This window comes from Pseudorasbora parva, chromosome 21 (genome assembly GCF_024679245.1).
Source record: "Pseudorasbora parva isolate DD20220531a chromosome 21, ASM2467924v1, whole genome shotgun sequence".
Lineage (NCBI taxonomy): Eukaryota > Metazoa > Chordata > Actinopteri > Cypriniformes > Gobionidae > Pseudorasbora > Pseudorasbora parva.
The window spans coordinates 4,235,098-4,251,536 of record NC_090192.1 but is presented as its reverse complement, the minus strand read 5'-3'; the positions used below and the strand labels follow the sequence as shown (position 1 = coordinate 4,251,536).

Sequence of the window (16,439 nt, the reverse complement as noted above, 5' to 3'; positions counted from 1 at the left end):
TATTTTGAAGTCTTTCTGTTTCCACCCTGAACGATGGAAATGTGTTCAATACAATACAACCTTTCATCGAGCGTCGTTTAAGCAGCTTCTGGGGCCTGTACCATGAAGCTGGTTTATCTGGCTAGCCAGATTTGTTTAAGCTTAGTTTGTGCCAATCCTGGGTTTTAGGTACCATTAAAGTGGTTTGGCTTTTAGCTGTGTTCATCGCCATAGTAACTTAAGTTCCACAGCTAACCTGCTCTGGGGCAGGTTATGTTCTGGATAAGAGATTTCAATCTGAAACTGGACCAATCAGCTGTGAGTAAAGTGTCACACCTCTGATCCAATAAAGTCACTCCCCCTGTTTCTACTCCAAATTAAAGGTCACTGCATAGCAAATGGTTTTTAAAGACTAAAGTGTCTGGCTTTTAACAATGCTTATTTATAAAAAAAATAATAATTTTGAATGATTTAGATATAATTTATGTAATTATACCTTTAATCAATTACACATTTATCATTTTAGTTAATCAATCATTAATAGGCACTTTGTTAAAATTAATACATAGTCATATAAATAACATCACCTGCATAAAGTCATATGAATAAGCTTTAAAATCAATAAATAAAACTAGCCTATTAAAAAAAGAAGCTTACTGAGCTTAAGTGTTTAATTTTCTCTATATCAACTAAACTAACTTCATAACTTTTACTTGCATTGACGTATACAATTTTTCTTTAAGTTGTCCTCTTTCGTAGACAGCTTTTCTTCTTGCTGTGTATTTTTTTTATTTTTAATTCTTCATATTTTTCAATCACGCAATATTCTGCAGAAGAGAGAAATTAATCTCACTGATTGTCTGGTGAGAAGTGAATCTCAGTTCCACAGCGTGTGATTGGCTGTTCACTGCTGATGTCACAGCTAAACTCCTGAACTCAGGATCAAAGCCTGAGTTGACAAAGAAAGCTGATGATCAGCATCACGGGACCAACAAAGCCTTAATACAATGGTTTGGTTTTGTCAACTCGAAACTAATCCTTTAACCCTGAGTTTGTTAAACTACCATCATGGTACAGGCCCATCTTCTGTTGCTGTGATTTAGCTGAAGATTGACATTTGTTTAGAAATGCAGGCAAATTCAAAGGTTCAATCTTATTTTCTGCAAATGAAGATGGAAACTTAGTCGTCCTGACAAATCCAAAGCATCTCTGACCTCAGTGTCTCATTAAAGTCCCACTGAAGTGCCTTAAAACGGTCAGCATTATTCAATGTGAAGACCATTTCCACTAAAACAGGAAGACAGGGTGGGACAAATCCAACAGCTCCTTCTCTTTTTTTAAAGCAGCTGATAGCGTTTAGTTTATATCACAGCTCAGCCAGAGCCATTGAACTCAGTAAAGCCTAGATAATCTCTGGTTATATATCTCTTAAAAATATTACAAGTGCCGCTATCCACCTCAAGAAATGCACATTTAGTTCAAAGGTGCCTCTGAACCGCTGTGGTGGAACGTGTGCTTGATTAAACGCGTCGCACATTAATCATATTTAACTGATGTGAACACAAACAAATGGAGAAGCAGGTTCCCCTTGCATCTTTAATATTAATTTCTTTAACTTATATATCTTATATCCCTTACACCAGAACACAAGTGAAATTAATAAAAAGAGTGTGGGGGAAGCTTTGTAATTGGATCAGGGATAGATTTATACATATTCTGTTCCCCAGATATCAGTGATTCACACAAACACCTCAGTTTCTCAGGGTAAGAGGTTTGATTGTGATATAGCACCGATGTGTAGAACAGAAGTGGAGCAGAGCCTCGCAAATCTGGGAAAGTGAAACTCAAATGAACAAATATGAACAGGAGAAAGTGCTTTTAATTTGATTTCCCGGCACCAAGCTTGCAGTGGTACTCGCCTGTTCCCAACATCACAACTAAATGATGAAAATACTATTAAATACTACTAATATAAAAACAAATAAAATAATATAAATTATACTACTAAAATCATGCTAAATAATACTACTAAAAAAGTGCAGTGAAGTGAATCTTGAAAATGAAATTGTGCTTTTTGACATCAGTATCAGCAGCTGGTGCTCATATCTGAAGCAGCAGTGCGACTCCAGCTAGTGTCCATTTGGACGGCTTGTCTTTGGTCTTCAGGTTGAAGGTCCAGATGTATGTGGGTCCGCGCTGTCTGGTCTTGTAGACGGGACACTGGTACACACTGCGCATGTCCTGTTTGTCCACAGGAATGGCTTTGATGAAAATCACCGGCACCGCAGGCGTGAGTTCCTTCAGACGGGAGTCCACCATGATTCCAGCCTACAGACACACACACACACACACACACACAGTACTCGCTTTATGATGAGCACTTTCATAATAACTCTATTTGATAAATCACCAATTAAAGGCATAACGTAATATACTGTATTTACAGTATATTAATATTTATTTAATAACAGATCATTTAAAAATCAGCATGAAATGGAAACTGCGATTGATTTTTCTACCCTATTGTTATGTCTGAATAAAGATTTTCAAAACACATCAAAAAACAATATGTTTATATTTCATTACAATATTCCATAAATGTCCATGAGTTCATGGAGACTTTAAAGACTATATGATAAAACAATAAGCCACGATAGACCAAGTGACTTTATAAATAAATCAAATGTACCAATAGGTTTATTTATTGATAATTCCAATAGATACATTTCTTGACAGAATTAATAATATGGTTCATGTAGCAAATTGGTGAAGAAATACTTTGAATGTGGATCATCCAATCAGATTTGAAAGCTGTGATCTGTTTCATATTGTTTGTTCATAATTAGATTGAATTTCACTGAGTTTCTGTTGACGTCAGAATGATCTTCTTAAAAGTACAGTAGTTCTTCGCAAAGGTTTCTGCGGTAACATTAACGTCTCTCTAATCAAGACGAACATCATGGAGTTAAAAAATCAGTTAATTAACCCACTTCTGACCAAAGATCACAAAGTATTTTAAGGCCTGCTGAGGTGCCTTGAAACACACCGCGTTATTCAATGTGTTGACGTGATATCCCCTGAAACGGCTACAGCTGTTAGCAGCTCCTCCCCTTTTTTGTTGAGTTAATACACTGTGTCAGTTTGACTAGAGCCTTTCTGTTTGGTAAAGCCAGTTTCCTCTAATGTTTATCATCCTAATCTCCTCCATATCGCTTTGAAATGCAGCATTCTGTGCAGAATTCAAATGGGTCCGATATGTTTTGTTGTTTGCGCCGACTCGCACATATGATCCGCGCGGCACTCTCGTGTCTCTAGTCAATGGCTCTGGTCTAGACTATGTGTGTGCACTGCTGCGGTGCGTGAAACTAACGTGAAACCAGACTTCATTCGCCTCAACTGAAAGCATATTTAAACTGAACCGTTTCCTATCACATATATAGTGTGCTATCTGCTGTTCACCATGTAGAAATTAGTAAATGTGTTAAAAACTGACCGATTTCAGCCGCAACTTCAGCACCGTAGGGGGCGGACTTTAGATTCTAGAGAGCATTTTGATTGGACAGAAGATTTGATGAGAAGGTGAAGTCTGCGATGATTAAAATCTGTAATTAGTTTTGATGGAAGTGAGAGACTGTAAATTTTGAATGCTTTTATCTCCTAAATGCGAATTTTGTCATTGTTTTGGAACACATCAGCTTTTATAACTTTAAGGCTGATATTGTCATACTAAAAGCTAAAAAACTTACATTTTGAACCTTGCATTCAGTGGACCTTTAAGAGACAAATGCAAATAATGCTGACGAGAGAAGGATGAAGAAAAATTGAGACCAATTAGTTTTAAAGTCTCTGTTTTGGCTGTAAAGTTTTCTACATTTGCTCTTCTTACAAATATATTCTGCTAGACAAAATTGATCACACTTGAGCTGTGAATGCGCTGTGAATGTGCACATCTTCACTAGTTAGAATAGCTTTATCACTCTCATTTTATAATCAACATGTAGTTTATTAGTTCTTGCTTCTCAAAATAAAACAAGTGAAGAGTAATCCAGAGACAGAAGAGTCGTACCTGTGCGTCCCATCGTGCGCCCTCCATGAACAGCCCGTGGATGTAGGCGCCCTCTCTGGGCGGCGCGCTGAACTCCTCGCGGCTCTTTTTGGTCACATCGCACTGCAGGGTCATTCGGTCCAGTGGCCACTCGTTACGGCGGGCCATGGACTGCATGATGGCTGTGAGAAACGACTGAGGGTTGAAGAAGCCGGCCAGCCAAACCACGGCGGGCAGGCTGAAGTCGGAGGTCCAGGTCTCCAGCTCTCTGATGCGGTTCAGGAGGTCCACGAACCAGATGGCCAGACCAGACATGGACGGATAGGCACGCTTGGTCCAAGACTCGGGCACTTGGTCCATGTAGACGGCGTTCTGTAAATTCTCCATGTCGTTGGTCATCGTGAGCTCACCCTTTGAGAGGAACATGTGAAACAGTGAAAATCATTGACCTTTGCTAGGTAATAGTTGTCTTTTCTTCATAAGGCTTAACATCATTCAGGGATTTAATGGCGTTAAAATAGGTCTGAAAATAGCCACACGATCTCTCGTCTAGCGATTTAATTTCTCCTGTTATCAAGCAACAGAAAGAGACTGGATGTGTCATTCTAGCAGGTGTGTGAAGAAATAAAGTGTGTTTGAGTGTCTGTGATTGAATGTGTGTGTGTGTGTGTGTGTGTGTGTGTGTGTGTGTGTGTGTGTGTGTGTGTGTGTGTGTGTGTGTGTGTGTGTGTGTGTGTGTGTGTGTGTGTGTGTGATTGTGTGTCTAACCTTCAGGCCCAGGTTGAGCTCTTTTAGAGAGCGTCTGATCTCTTGTGTCAGGACATTCATGCGCTCACACTCCTGTAATGCCACAACAATATACGGTGTTCTTTCCTCCACCTTCCCCATCATCTCAGACATATTGAACTCTTCCGGAAGCTTCTCCAGAATCTCGTCAAGCACGGCTTTAACCTGGAAACACAAACACATGCCAAATGAAATACTGTGTCTGAAATCACTCCCTATATCAAGAAATAAATGTGTATCTCTGTGGCAAAAGTTATCCATAGATTAAAATGGCGTGGGGTTGTTTTTCAGGGGTTAGGCTTGGCCCCTTAGTTCCAGTGAAAGGAACTCTTAATGCTTCAGCATACCAAGACATTTTGGACAATTTTATGCTTCCAACTTAGTGGGAACAGTTTGGGGACGGCCCCTTCCTCTTCCAACATGACTGCGCTCCAGTGCACAAAGCGTCGGTCCATAAAGACATGGATGAGGGGTTTGGTGAGGAGGAACTTGACTGGCCTGCACAGAGTCCTGAGCTCAACCGATAGAACAGCTTTGGGATGAATTAGAGCAGAGACTGAGAGCCAGGCCTTCTCGTCCAACATCAGTGCCTGACCTCACAAATGAGCTTCTAGAAGAATGGGCAAGAATCCCCATAAACATACTCCTAAACCTTGAGGAAAGCCTTCCCAGAAGAGCTGAAGCTGTTAGAGCTGCAAAGGATGGGCCGACTCCATATTAAACCCTACAGATTAACAATGGGATGTCATTAAAGTTCATGGTCATGTAAAGGCAGGCATCCTAACACTTTTGGCAATAAAGTGTAATAACAAGCCAAAATGATACTGTTAATTAGTTAACTCGGCTTAAAGCCAAGCATTTCCTTTTCCTTGCCTGATAATTTATTGAGGTACAATAATTGGTACATCAGAACTTTGCACAAAGCAAATGGACATTTAGAGGATGATTCAATATTCAAACAGCTGCAGGCGATGTGTTCATCTGATAATGTTATTGATGACGTTATCACCATTTTAGGGACAGATGAGGAGATGCTCTGAACACAGAAAAAGTTTGGATCATCAGTGCCTGAATTCGCTGTAATTCAGCACATAGGGAATGAGTGAATGGTTTTAGACACAGCATGTGGATGTGAAATTGGGCCATTTAAATCACAATCCTCTCAGATGATCTATTTGTCTATGTCAGATACATGAAGAGTTAATGCAAAGCGGTAATTGCTTACAAATTCCAATCTCTTAACTAAAAAAGGTCAGCTGTCATAATGCATGCAAGCACTCTTACATGGCTCGCATATCTAAAAAGTTGTTGATTATGCGGAGACTCGGGCTCCAAGTTGCTACTGCGCAAATTTGAGACCCAAGATGTCAGCGCCATATTTGAACACTGTTGCCCTTCTCTGAGAGTTTAATGAGGTCAAATGTAACACTAATTCAATGAACTAGGCAGAGATGTGAGTTCAGATCATATTGGAAACAGATAACAACAATAATATCTCTGAAGAGGGTCAATTCAGGTCAAATGAGACATTTTGCCACTGAGATGTTGAATTATCCTGAATTAAACCTAAACATCAATATGGTATCATGAGGTAAAATACTTTTCCTCTTCTTTACAAATGTTACTTAATAATGTGGGAAGAGCTTTAGGTGCGAGTGTCTTATATATAATTTCCAGAACCTTCTCATCGCGCGAGCCAGACGTTCCCTCTCCGGAGCCTCCATCTCTGGGCTGCAGCTCCAGCACGGTGCGGAAGAGCTTCTCTGACGTCTGCGTGAGGAAGCCGATCTCTGCGTTCGGGTGCAGGCCGTACAGGTACGGAGACTCAGCCGGAAGAGAAGCGTCGATGTACTGAAACAGATCCAGAGAGAGCTGTGGTGAGCTGTGGGACTAAAATAATCTAGTTAACAAAAAAAAAAAAAAAAGCTTTTGCTAAAGGTCCGGTTACGTTATGAAAACGTTATTTCTGAATGTTCAAAGCATCCAGTTTATTAAATGTTTTTTTTTTTCAGTGGCTATATGAACATTAAGGAAACTTACTTTTCAAATATTCTCTGAATGTTCTGAAGCAACATTTAAAAAACGTTAGACAGACAATCAACAAATGTTTCAGGTAAAAACACTCCATGAACGATGTATAAGTAATGTTTTTGTGCTATGGTCTGAGAAAGTTATTAAAGAGCAGATAACAGGAAGAACATTTGCTTGTCAGAATGTTAGCTAAAGTTCTGAGAATGTTCTCTTCTGCTGTGATCATCATTAGACAGAACGACATATGGAACACTGTGTGCTTTAGTTCATCACTGGGCCTCTCGACTGCTATGACACTTTAAAAGCACTGAGTCCCAGGATCACTGGATACTTACACACACAAGCGCATACAAGAAACACAAACACAACACCCTAATGATGGAGTTTAGCATGTAGTTCTCTGCTGTGAGTGCCAGAATATCCCCCATGCATGACCCAGCATCCCAGAGATCTGAAATTAGGCTTAATTAATTAGCTAGGCTGTAGACACATGCAGAAGATGGAGAGAGCCAAGAACAATCATGTCATGCCCATTCAAACGGTGCCATGTGGATTTGGATGCAACTTTGTAAAAAAACAAAAACTAGAAAAAAACCTCATGAATACATGCATTCGGATCAGTCCAGCCGAGTCACACTTTCCACAGATTCTGACATCACCTAAGGTACTCACCATCATGTAGCTCCAAACTCGTGAGGCTTTTTGGAACAGAATAGGAGTTAATGTCAAACAGTGAAAGCTGATCAGCGACTAGCAGGTTTTGAAACCAGAGCATCTACAGCATATATTGCCTAGCTCACCAGATTCAGGGGTTTCAAAAAGTCTGAGAAAAATATGAAGTGTAATATAAACACAACATGCTTTTAAAACACTAAATAAATTACCTTTCATATTGACACGAATGAACGACATGAAAATGTTTAAACCCCTAAAAATACATTATCCCCAGTCTGACCCCTGACCTAGTGAACCGGGACTGGCTTTACATCCAGCAGACCCTTATCGCTGTAATCATGACAGATAAGGCTTTTTTTCCCCACAGGTTTGCATATGTAGGCGTGATTTCTCTCTGTACCTGATGATAACCGTTGTAGTCCGTGTTTCCAGGAAGACGGAAGCCGTGTGCGAGGTACAGCTCTCCGTCCATCATCTCCGGCTTGATGAACTCTTCCAGATAGGTACGGCAGAGCCTGCGGTCCCAGTCGTCGGTGATGTGACCGCCATACATGATCTCCCCGAAGAGGTAGCGCAAATCATCATAGGGCACCTAGATGAAGAGACAAAGAAAATGATAAAGAATGACCTGCAACCGTCTGGTCTGATCAGCAGGCCTGAACCACCAAACCCCAGCACGTAACCTCATGATGAACTCTTAGGGCTAGATTTAATAACAGCTTGCGCCAACGCTCACTCTCTTTTGGAGATAATATAATTGTTGTTTTTAATATAATACATTTGGATAGTGATTTATACTTCTAAGCTCCTAAACAATACACACACACATCTGGTTCACTATCTTTGTGGGGACTCTTCATAGATGTAATGGTTTTTATACTGTATAAACTGTATATTTTTTCCCTTACCCTAACCCATCACACAAAACTTTATGCATTTTTACATTTTCAAAATAAAATAATTCTGTATGATTTATCAATTTAGGTCCCACAGTGACACGAGTCCCCACCAGGATCCAAACACACACACCCGCACACACACGTTTGTTTTTGTCAAATGTGGGGACATTCCATAGGCTTAATGGTTTTCATACTGTACAAACCGTATTTTCTATCCCTCTACACTGCCCCTATCCCTAAACCTACCCAACACACACACACATACACAGCCCCTAAACCAACCATCACAGGAAACATTCTGCATTTTTACATTTTCAAAAAAACTCATCCTGTATGATTTATAAGCCATTTGAAAAATGGGGAGATGTAATCCATGGGGTAATATCCTTATATTTCTCCATCTCCTTGTAAGAACTATGTCATTACACACATTTGTGTCCTGATATTTCACAAAAACATCACTGGCTGGTGATTTTAGGTTTAAATTACATTGTGGGGACATTTGTACAAGTACACAGACACACACACACACACACACCTTGCTGTTGGCCTCCAGATAGTTGTACAGCACGTTGACGGAGATGGTCAGGTCTCCTGTGTTGAACGGGTAGCTCCTGTTCCAGCCCTGAGGACCGAACTTCCTCCGCTCCGCCACCACCGCGTGGAAGTAGCAGAGGGCGAACAGAATGCTTTTGAACTCGTTCTCGCGGGCGCACAACTCCAGAGTATCCTGTCAATTAGGATACATCATCACGCTTCACATTCTGCCAACAAGATCCGACTTCAGAACAAAGACAAAGCGTTGAAAGTGAAAACGCTTTGCCGCTGCTCTTTCCCAGTGGACATCAGCCATTAGGACAGACAAAAGAATGAGTCCTTTCCAATATATTTAGGAGCTGGACATATGGCTTTGATATTCTAGCAATTTTAGAGACCATATTTTGTAAAATATATGTTTTGAATAAAATACAAAATGTTTAATTAAGTGCATTTGCTTTATAATAAGGGATTGATATGCAAACCAAGGGATAAAAGCAATTCAATAACATTTGCTAGGACAGCTGAAAAGGTTAATATGAAAGTAGTCACAGATCGGTCACAGAGATTCTCTCACAACAGGCAGATAGTGAATATTGTATAAGCCAAATCCAAGACATACAGGACCTCACAGAAAACATGATGTTAGTTTGATGATGGACATTTTTTGGATGGCATGAACGTCAAAAAAATGTCAGGCTGATACAAGTAGGATTGTCATGATATGAATGAATTAATAGATCATAATAATTTTATATACAAATCAAAACTATATAATATGCCAGAATAGTTTCGCTTGAAAATCGCATAAAGCTATGTGTCAGGAGAATTACAAAAGTTTAAATGAGTTTTGCATAAGATTTTTGCAAATATTGCACAACATAATTGTAGTGACGGTCCTTATACTGAATGTAGTTGACCGCGGTCAGTACTGTGTGTTTCATGTTTATCCACAGGCACCTGGAGCAGCTGGATTGGGCGTCAGAAGCATGTGATTATCTGTAGGTCACCGTACCTGATTGAAGTTGTCCAGGGCTTTGTGCAGGTTGGCATGCATGCCCATCGGCGGCTCATTGGTGATTTTGATGGAGTTCTCCAGGATGCCCTGAGGAATGATGTGGCCGTCGGGCGAGGATGACGGCTCTGCGCTAATGAAGACCCTGAAGCTCGGGTGGCTGCCCTCCGCAAGCTGCTCCAGCTTCTTCTCCAAGGTTCCCAGCCATTTAGAGACCAAGTGGATATTCTAGTTCAGACAGAAGACAGATCTCTGATGACACTTTATAGTGTACACAATGAACAAGAAAATGACATTTAAATATGGATGATTGACTGAGGGAATAATGCGGTAACATTTTACAATAAGGTCCTATTAGTTAATGCATTAACTAGCATGAACTAATAATAAGCAATTAATTTGATAATCTTTGTTACCATTAGTGCACATTGTTAGTTCATGTTCAAAAGACAATAGTGTCATTGTTCAGACCAATTCAGTTCAAGTTTTGTTCTCATTTGATAGCGTCAGTGCAGTCGGATCAATAATACTGATTGTCTTGTTTTGTATTAGTAAATGCTGAAATTAACATGAAGATAAATGTGATTTTAGAATTACTTTTCATCATAAGTTCATGTTAACTACTGTAGTTAACTGAAGTTAACAAATGAACCCTTTTTGTAAAGTGTTCCTAATAAAGCAAATGAGTTAAAAGAGCAAATATGGACCCGAAATCAGAGCAATGTGAGCATGTGAACTTCAGTGATCTCGTGTGCTTTACAGACACCTGGACTGTGCGTCTGGTCATGAGGATCTTCACGTGTTTAGTGATTTCACACTCAGTAATGGGGTGTATGTGAATATGGGCGTTTAGTGTTTCACCTGTAAAATCACCCAGTGTCCCTCTCTCGCTGCCAAATCCAGAGCCTGTTCTGCCACCACTTCCTGTCCCTGGCCCAGCGAAACGTTGTGAAAATTCTTGTTGTCAAACGTGTATCCCAGTGTTCTTCCTGCAGGATGTTATTAAAGGGTCAGATTCAAGTCTGGAAACAACAATTAGCACTGACAGACTATCCCAAACATGCCAACAATGATTTACGCTTTGAGAGCAGCTATCCGCAGATCTTAAGGGTTCATTTTAAAGATAACAAAATGTAAAGCCACAATGTGTAATTTTTTTCGCCGCTAGAGGTCACTTATTCAAAACAAAGGCCTAGCTTGATGACACCTTGATTTCACTGAGCTTTTATTATTAGATAATTAGATATTAATTAGATATTAGGTAACGAGAGTATGATGTCATTGATAAGTGACACATGGATACGGTCCGTGTCCTGGTTAAAATTGCTTATTTCTCTGGATTTAAACATTCTTGGAAACATTTGGGATAATGTAAGTACACAAGTCAACAAAATATATAACACTGTTTTTGGGATATTTTAATCCAAAAATCGTACATATTGAAATTACTTTTTGAAAATTACATATTGAAATTGTACATATTGAAATGATCCTTTAAATTACTGGCGATTATCAATGCAGCATTTTGGTGAAATGATGTAAATGGTCTGTACCGTGTTTCTCCACGTCCTTCAGCGGGTCGACCCCAGGAGACAGGATGAAGAACATGGGTGTGGCGGCTCCAGACTCCTCATAAGACACGGCGAAGTCCAGTGAGCGCGATGTCACATATTTACTGCCTAGCTTCTCCTCCACAAAATCTCTAAAGGGGGAACAAGCTCATTATTCATCTTTTTAAAAACTAATTATTATGACACTGTAATAATGATGAACTTATTATTTAAATATGTTCCAAGTGAACAATGTTAAAAGAGCACTGAATGAACTTAACTCCACACAGCGCATTGGTGAACACTGATCGACTTATTATATTGACACTGCCGTTGTCTTCCTAAAGGTCACGTATCATAGACTCTACTGCAGAAACTTCTTAACAACTAACTCTTAACCAATGGCAGATGGGGGTCTCTGTGATTGGGAATATAACGGCTAAGCCAGTCTGTGATTCGTTCCTGCAAATTTGTATCAGAAGCAGGATAAATTAATGTACAAGTTTCTAGAACTGAGCTGCAGGGCGAAACTCAAATCAGCGTCAGATCAGGCTGGGTTTAGATAGAGATATTAGTTTGATTCAGTCTGACAAATGCATCACTTAATGATCTGATCTCCATTAGAGTGACTCACTTATTGACAGGCAACTCTAAATGAACCGTTATTATAAGTGTTATCATAGCTATCAAAATCCAGTGTTCTGTATTTTGCGTACGTGAGTTTTTGTTGTAGATGGCTATTGCTGCGCGTTTAGCTAGAATGCCATACAAAACCAACCCATTGGGCCACTGAATCTGCATTAACGACAACAGTTGGGGCAACAGCCTTAGTCCTAATGGGTTGTTATCATCGCTATCTAAATCCAGTGTTCTGTATTTTGCGTACGTGAGTTTTTGTTGTAGGTGGCTATTGTAGATGGCTAAAAAAAAAAAAAAAAAAAACTTGTGTACTGTGCTAATTAATTGAGACTTCTTACAGGTTGTTGGCCTTGTTTGTTTCGTTGCTTCTATTGCTCTCCCCTTTTTTGTAAGTCGCTTTGGATAAAAGCGTCTGCTAAATGATTAAATGTAAATGTAAAGTGTCTTTATTAACTGGTAGTCTAAACAGAGACCAGCATTAGATCTGTATTCATTTGATTTCAGATCTGTGATTAAAGAGGGGTGACAGTAACAGGTTAAACTCTTTAAAACATTCAAGCAAGTTATTAAAATATAGTTGGGCTGTTACTAGTGATGCCAGTAACTTAGTAACGCGTTACTCTAATCGGACTACTTTTTTCCAGCAACGATTAATCGAACGCGTTAGTATTTCCAAACAAGTAATCAGATTAAAGTAACTTAATCAGTCAAGTATCTTGGGGTCTTGTTCACGAGTGAGGGAAGGATGGAACGGGAGATTGACAGACGGATCGGCGCATCATCTGCAGTAATGCGGGCGATGTACCGGTCTGTTGTGGTGAAGAAGGAGCTGAGCCGTAAGGCAAAGCTCTCGATTTACCGGTCAATCTACGTTCCTACTCTCACCTATGGTCATGAGCTGTGGGTCATGACCGAAAGGACAAGATCCCGGAAACAGGCGGCTGAAATGAGCTTTCTCCGCAGGGTGGCTGGGCGCTCCCTTAGAGATAGGGTGAGAAGCTCGGTCACTCGGGAGGAGCTCAGAGTCGAGCCGTTGCTCCTTCACATCGAGAGGAGCCAGCTGAGGTGGCTCGGGAATCTATTTCGGATGCCCCCTGGACGCCTTCCCAGGGAGGTGTTCCGGGCACATCCCACCGGGAGGAGGCCCCGGGGAAGACCCAGGACACGCTGGAGGGATTATGTCTCCAGGCTGGCCTGGGAACGCCTCGGGGTACCCCCGGAGGAGCTGGAGGAAGTGGCCAGAGAGAAGGCCCCGGATAAGCGGAAGATGATGGATGGATGGATGGATAATCAGTCAATGTGAGATACTATTTTAGTCATTTTCCTTAGTAAAAAAATAAATAAATAAATAAATAAATAAATATATATATATATATATATATATATATATATATATATATATATATATATTTTTTTTTTTTTTTTTTTTTTTGCTTTCTATGCATCTCGGGGAGAGTATTTTTTCAAGAATTTTTTTTAACTTAAACTTAAAATGTCAGGAGATACATTGTTAAATGCACTTCCAATAAAGTGAGTGTTGGCAAAAACGGTTGTCATTTCTATGTTGAGGCGGCAGCGGTGTTGTCGGCAACTGCAGAATGTAACTAATAAAGTAACTTGTAATCTTACTTAGTTACTTTTAAAAGCAAGTAATCTGTAAAGTAATTAAGTTACTTTTTAAAGGAGTCATTAGTAATCCGATTACTTTTTCAAAGTAACTGTGGCAACACTGGCTGCTACCCAGCAGCAAAAACACAGTAGGTGGGATTGGTCCAGATGAGGTCTGACCTGACAGCGTAGGTCATTCTGTCGGGACGCAGTGCCCTCATCATGCACAGCCGCTGCAGTGCCGTCTTATTCTTCCACTCCTGAGGGAACTTCTCTTTCTCGGGACACTCGGACTCCGCAAACTTCTTCCAGCGTTTAGCTGAGCCTTCAATGTCCCGGTCAAGGTTATGAAACTCCTCGATGGCAGAGAGAGACTGAAACGCCACAAAATAATGTCACCAATCTTTCATTGAATAAAACATTATCAAGATAAAATACTAATTATTATAGGTATCGCACAAAGACATCTGAAGCATAAAAGGTTCAAAGGTAGTTGATGCATAATACTTTACACCTACAGACCCTCATTCAACGGTCCTGCTAAGCTTTTCATCAATAATACAAGTGTTTCATTTATTATGCATTATTTTGCAGGCAAGCTGAGTGTCTTATCAAAATGAAAAGAAGTAATGACGACAGAAGAGTTCAAACTCAACATCGTCAAGGCACTTTACAAAGTAAAGCGTGTTTATGCAACAAACTGCTGAGCAAACATGAGCGTGCTTTTTCATTTCTTCAGCCTGGTTTATGGGAAACACTATGGGCCCTATTTTAACATTCTTAGTGTGAACAGGCCTTTACTCTCATGGTGGTTGAGGAGATTGCCCCTTCTATGTAAAGCGCGTTGAGTGCCTTGAAAAGGCTATATAAATCGAACAAATTATTATTATTATTATTATGGTCTTTAATTTTCTTTCTTATGTGAATCACAAACTTATGTTAAATATCTGAGCTTATGCTTTTCATACAGTAGTAAATGCAGATGGTGATTTAAAAGGCAAAGATAAAAGTATCATGTTATCAGCTTAATTTTGAAATATTAAAGACATTAATCTGGGTTTAAATTGATTTGACAATCAAATATTAAGATATGACGAGCACAGAGAGGGAGTTATGTTGAGAGATGCCAAATTTTGTTCCTTTTAAAGACATAAATAACAGATAAAGAGACCCAAGTCTCTTTCAAGGATCAACACAGACAAATCTCAGACTCACTTTAATCCCGCCCCAGGAGTGATCGGACAGGAAGTCCACCGGTGAACTCACTCCTGGCTGCACCGGGTAGCGCAACAGGAAATCCAGCTCGGTGGGATTGATCTCTTTACTCACAAGCAAGATCTACAGAGGAGATAAGCAGTGCGTTCAGGAGAAGCAGAGGAGTGCATGTGCTGGAGTCTGATGAAATGAAGGCTCACCTGGAAGGCCAGCTGGGCGGTGTAGATGAGCTTGTCACACTCGAAGAGCCCGCGGGTCGTGTACTGGAACACCGAGGACGTGATGCTGTCAATCAGATTTAAGACCCGCTGCTTCAAGGTCTCATCCGGCTCGGCTTTTAGTACAGCCTTTTGAAACACAACGCTGAAGGCCTGGATGTGAGAAGCACAAAGATACAACATTGAGGAGAAACAAAGAGACGGCCAAAGAACTTGAATCCGTTTTCTCTAGCGAGACATTTCTATAACTGGTTCTGAGGAAGATCAAGATTTCTCTGCATACATCTGTGTAAAAAAAGAAGCAGCAATTCTTTTTAAGAAAGCGATTAAGAGCGATTAAGTGGATGCACTGAGACGAGAGAGGTATGCATCAACTCGTTTTAGTTAAGGGAATAACAGTTTAATATGAAAAAACGGTGGAGTATCCCTTTAATAGCGGTAGATTGTATCTTGTTTGCATGAAGACTGAAAACAAGAAAGTGAACATACACAAATTAACTATATATTCATAATCTATTATTCTGCAAAGCTGTTCTTCAGAACAGAGAAATTAAGTGTCCTGTGCTGCAGTTAGGGAGAAAAATAAAATGTCATAAGTGAGTCAAATGTCAGCTCACTCAATTCAGATTGAATGATTTTGATGATAGGCAGTAACTGAACAGAATACACTGATGATTGCAGTGTGTTTGCTTTTGCTTGCAACCAGTGAAGACACCGTGCCTATTTATTATCTTTATAAGCATAGAGCAAGCATTGTTATTAACTAGTGTTAGTGTTGACACTGTACACTGAACAGCATAACATTAAACACTGGAGAAGAGAAACACAAGACCTCCATCATGTGTGTGGCTGAGGTACCTTGAGAGAGAACTGGTACATGGGATGTATTTTATTGAGGTCGTTCATGATGAAGTACAGGAGTGAGGCTCGAGCCGCCGCAGTACGGTAGTGTTCTCTCGCGTTATTGATCTCAGCCTCCGTCACTTTTGCTTCTTTTACCTGTAGCAGTGCAAACACACACACACACACACACACACACACACACACACACACACACACCTGGTTAACTATCTTTGTGGGGACTCTCATAGGCGTAATGGTTTTTATACCGTAAAAACTGTATATTTTATCCCCCTACACTGCCCCTGCCCCTAAACCTACACATCACAGGAAACATTCTGCATTTTTACTTTCTCAAAAAACCTCATCCTGTATGATTTATAAGCCTTTTGAAAAGTGGGG

The 16,439-nt window shown here is 40.1% G+C and overlaps 1 protein-coding gene across 1 annotated transcript in view; it reads right to left on the bottom strand.

The window, feature by feature from the left end:
• Positions 1-741: 741 nt before the first annotated feature.
• Positions 742-16,439, bottom strand: part of LOC137055533 (dynein axonemal heavy chain 9-like) — a 70,290-nt gene continuing 54,592 nt past the window's right edge. The window contains exons 57-69 of the mRNA XM_067429346.1: positions 16,056-16,196; positions 15,180-15,350; positions 14,980-15,102; positions 13,945-14,138; positions 11,521-11,669; positions 10,829-10,956; positions 9,968-10,195; positions 8,954-9,145; positions 7,917-8,108; positions 6,491-6,661; positions 4,793-4,975; positions 4,046-4,435; positions 742-2,307 (exon numbers count right to left, since the gene is read on the bottom strand). Of these exons, the coding sequence (XP_067285447.1) occupies positions 2,080-2,307; positions 4,046-4,435; positions 4,793-4,975; positions 6,491-6,661; positions 7,917-8,108; positions 8,954-9,145; positions 9,968-10,195; positions 10,829-10,956; positions 11,521-11,669; positions 13,945-14,138; positions 14,980-15,102; positions 15,180-15,350; positions 16,056-16,196 (2,490 nt within the window). The 3' untranslated portion in view covers positions 742-2,079. The remainder of the gene's footprint in view (positions 2,308-4,045; positions 4,436-4,792; positions 4,976-6,490; positions 6,662-7,916; positions 8,109-8,953; positions 9,146-9,967; positions 10,196-10,828; positions 10,957-11,520; positions 11,670-13,944; positions 14,139-14,979; positions 15,103-15,179; positions 15,351-16,055; positions 16,197-16,439) is intronic.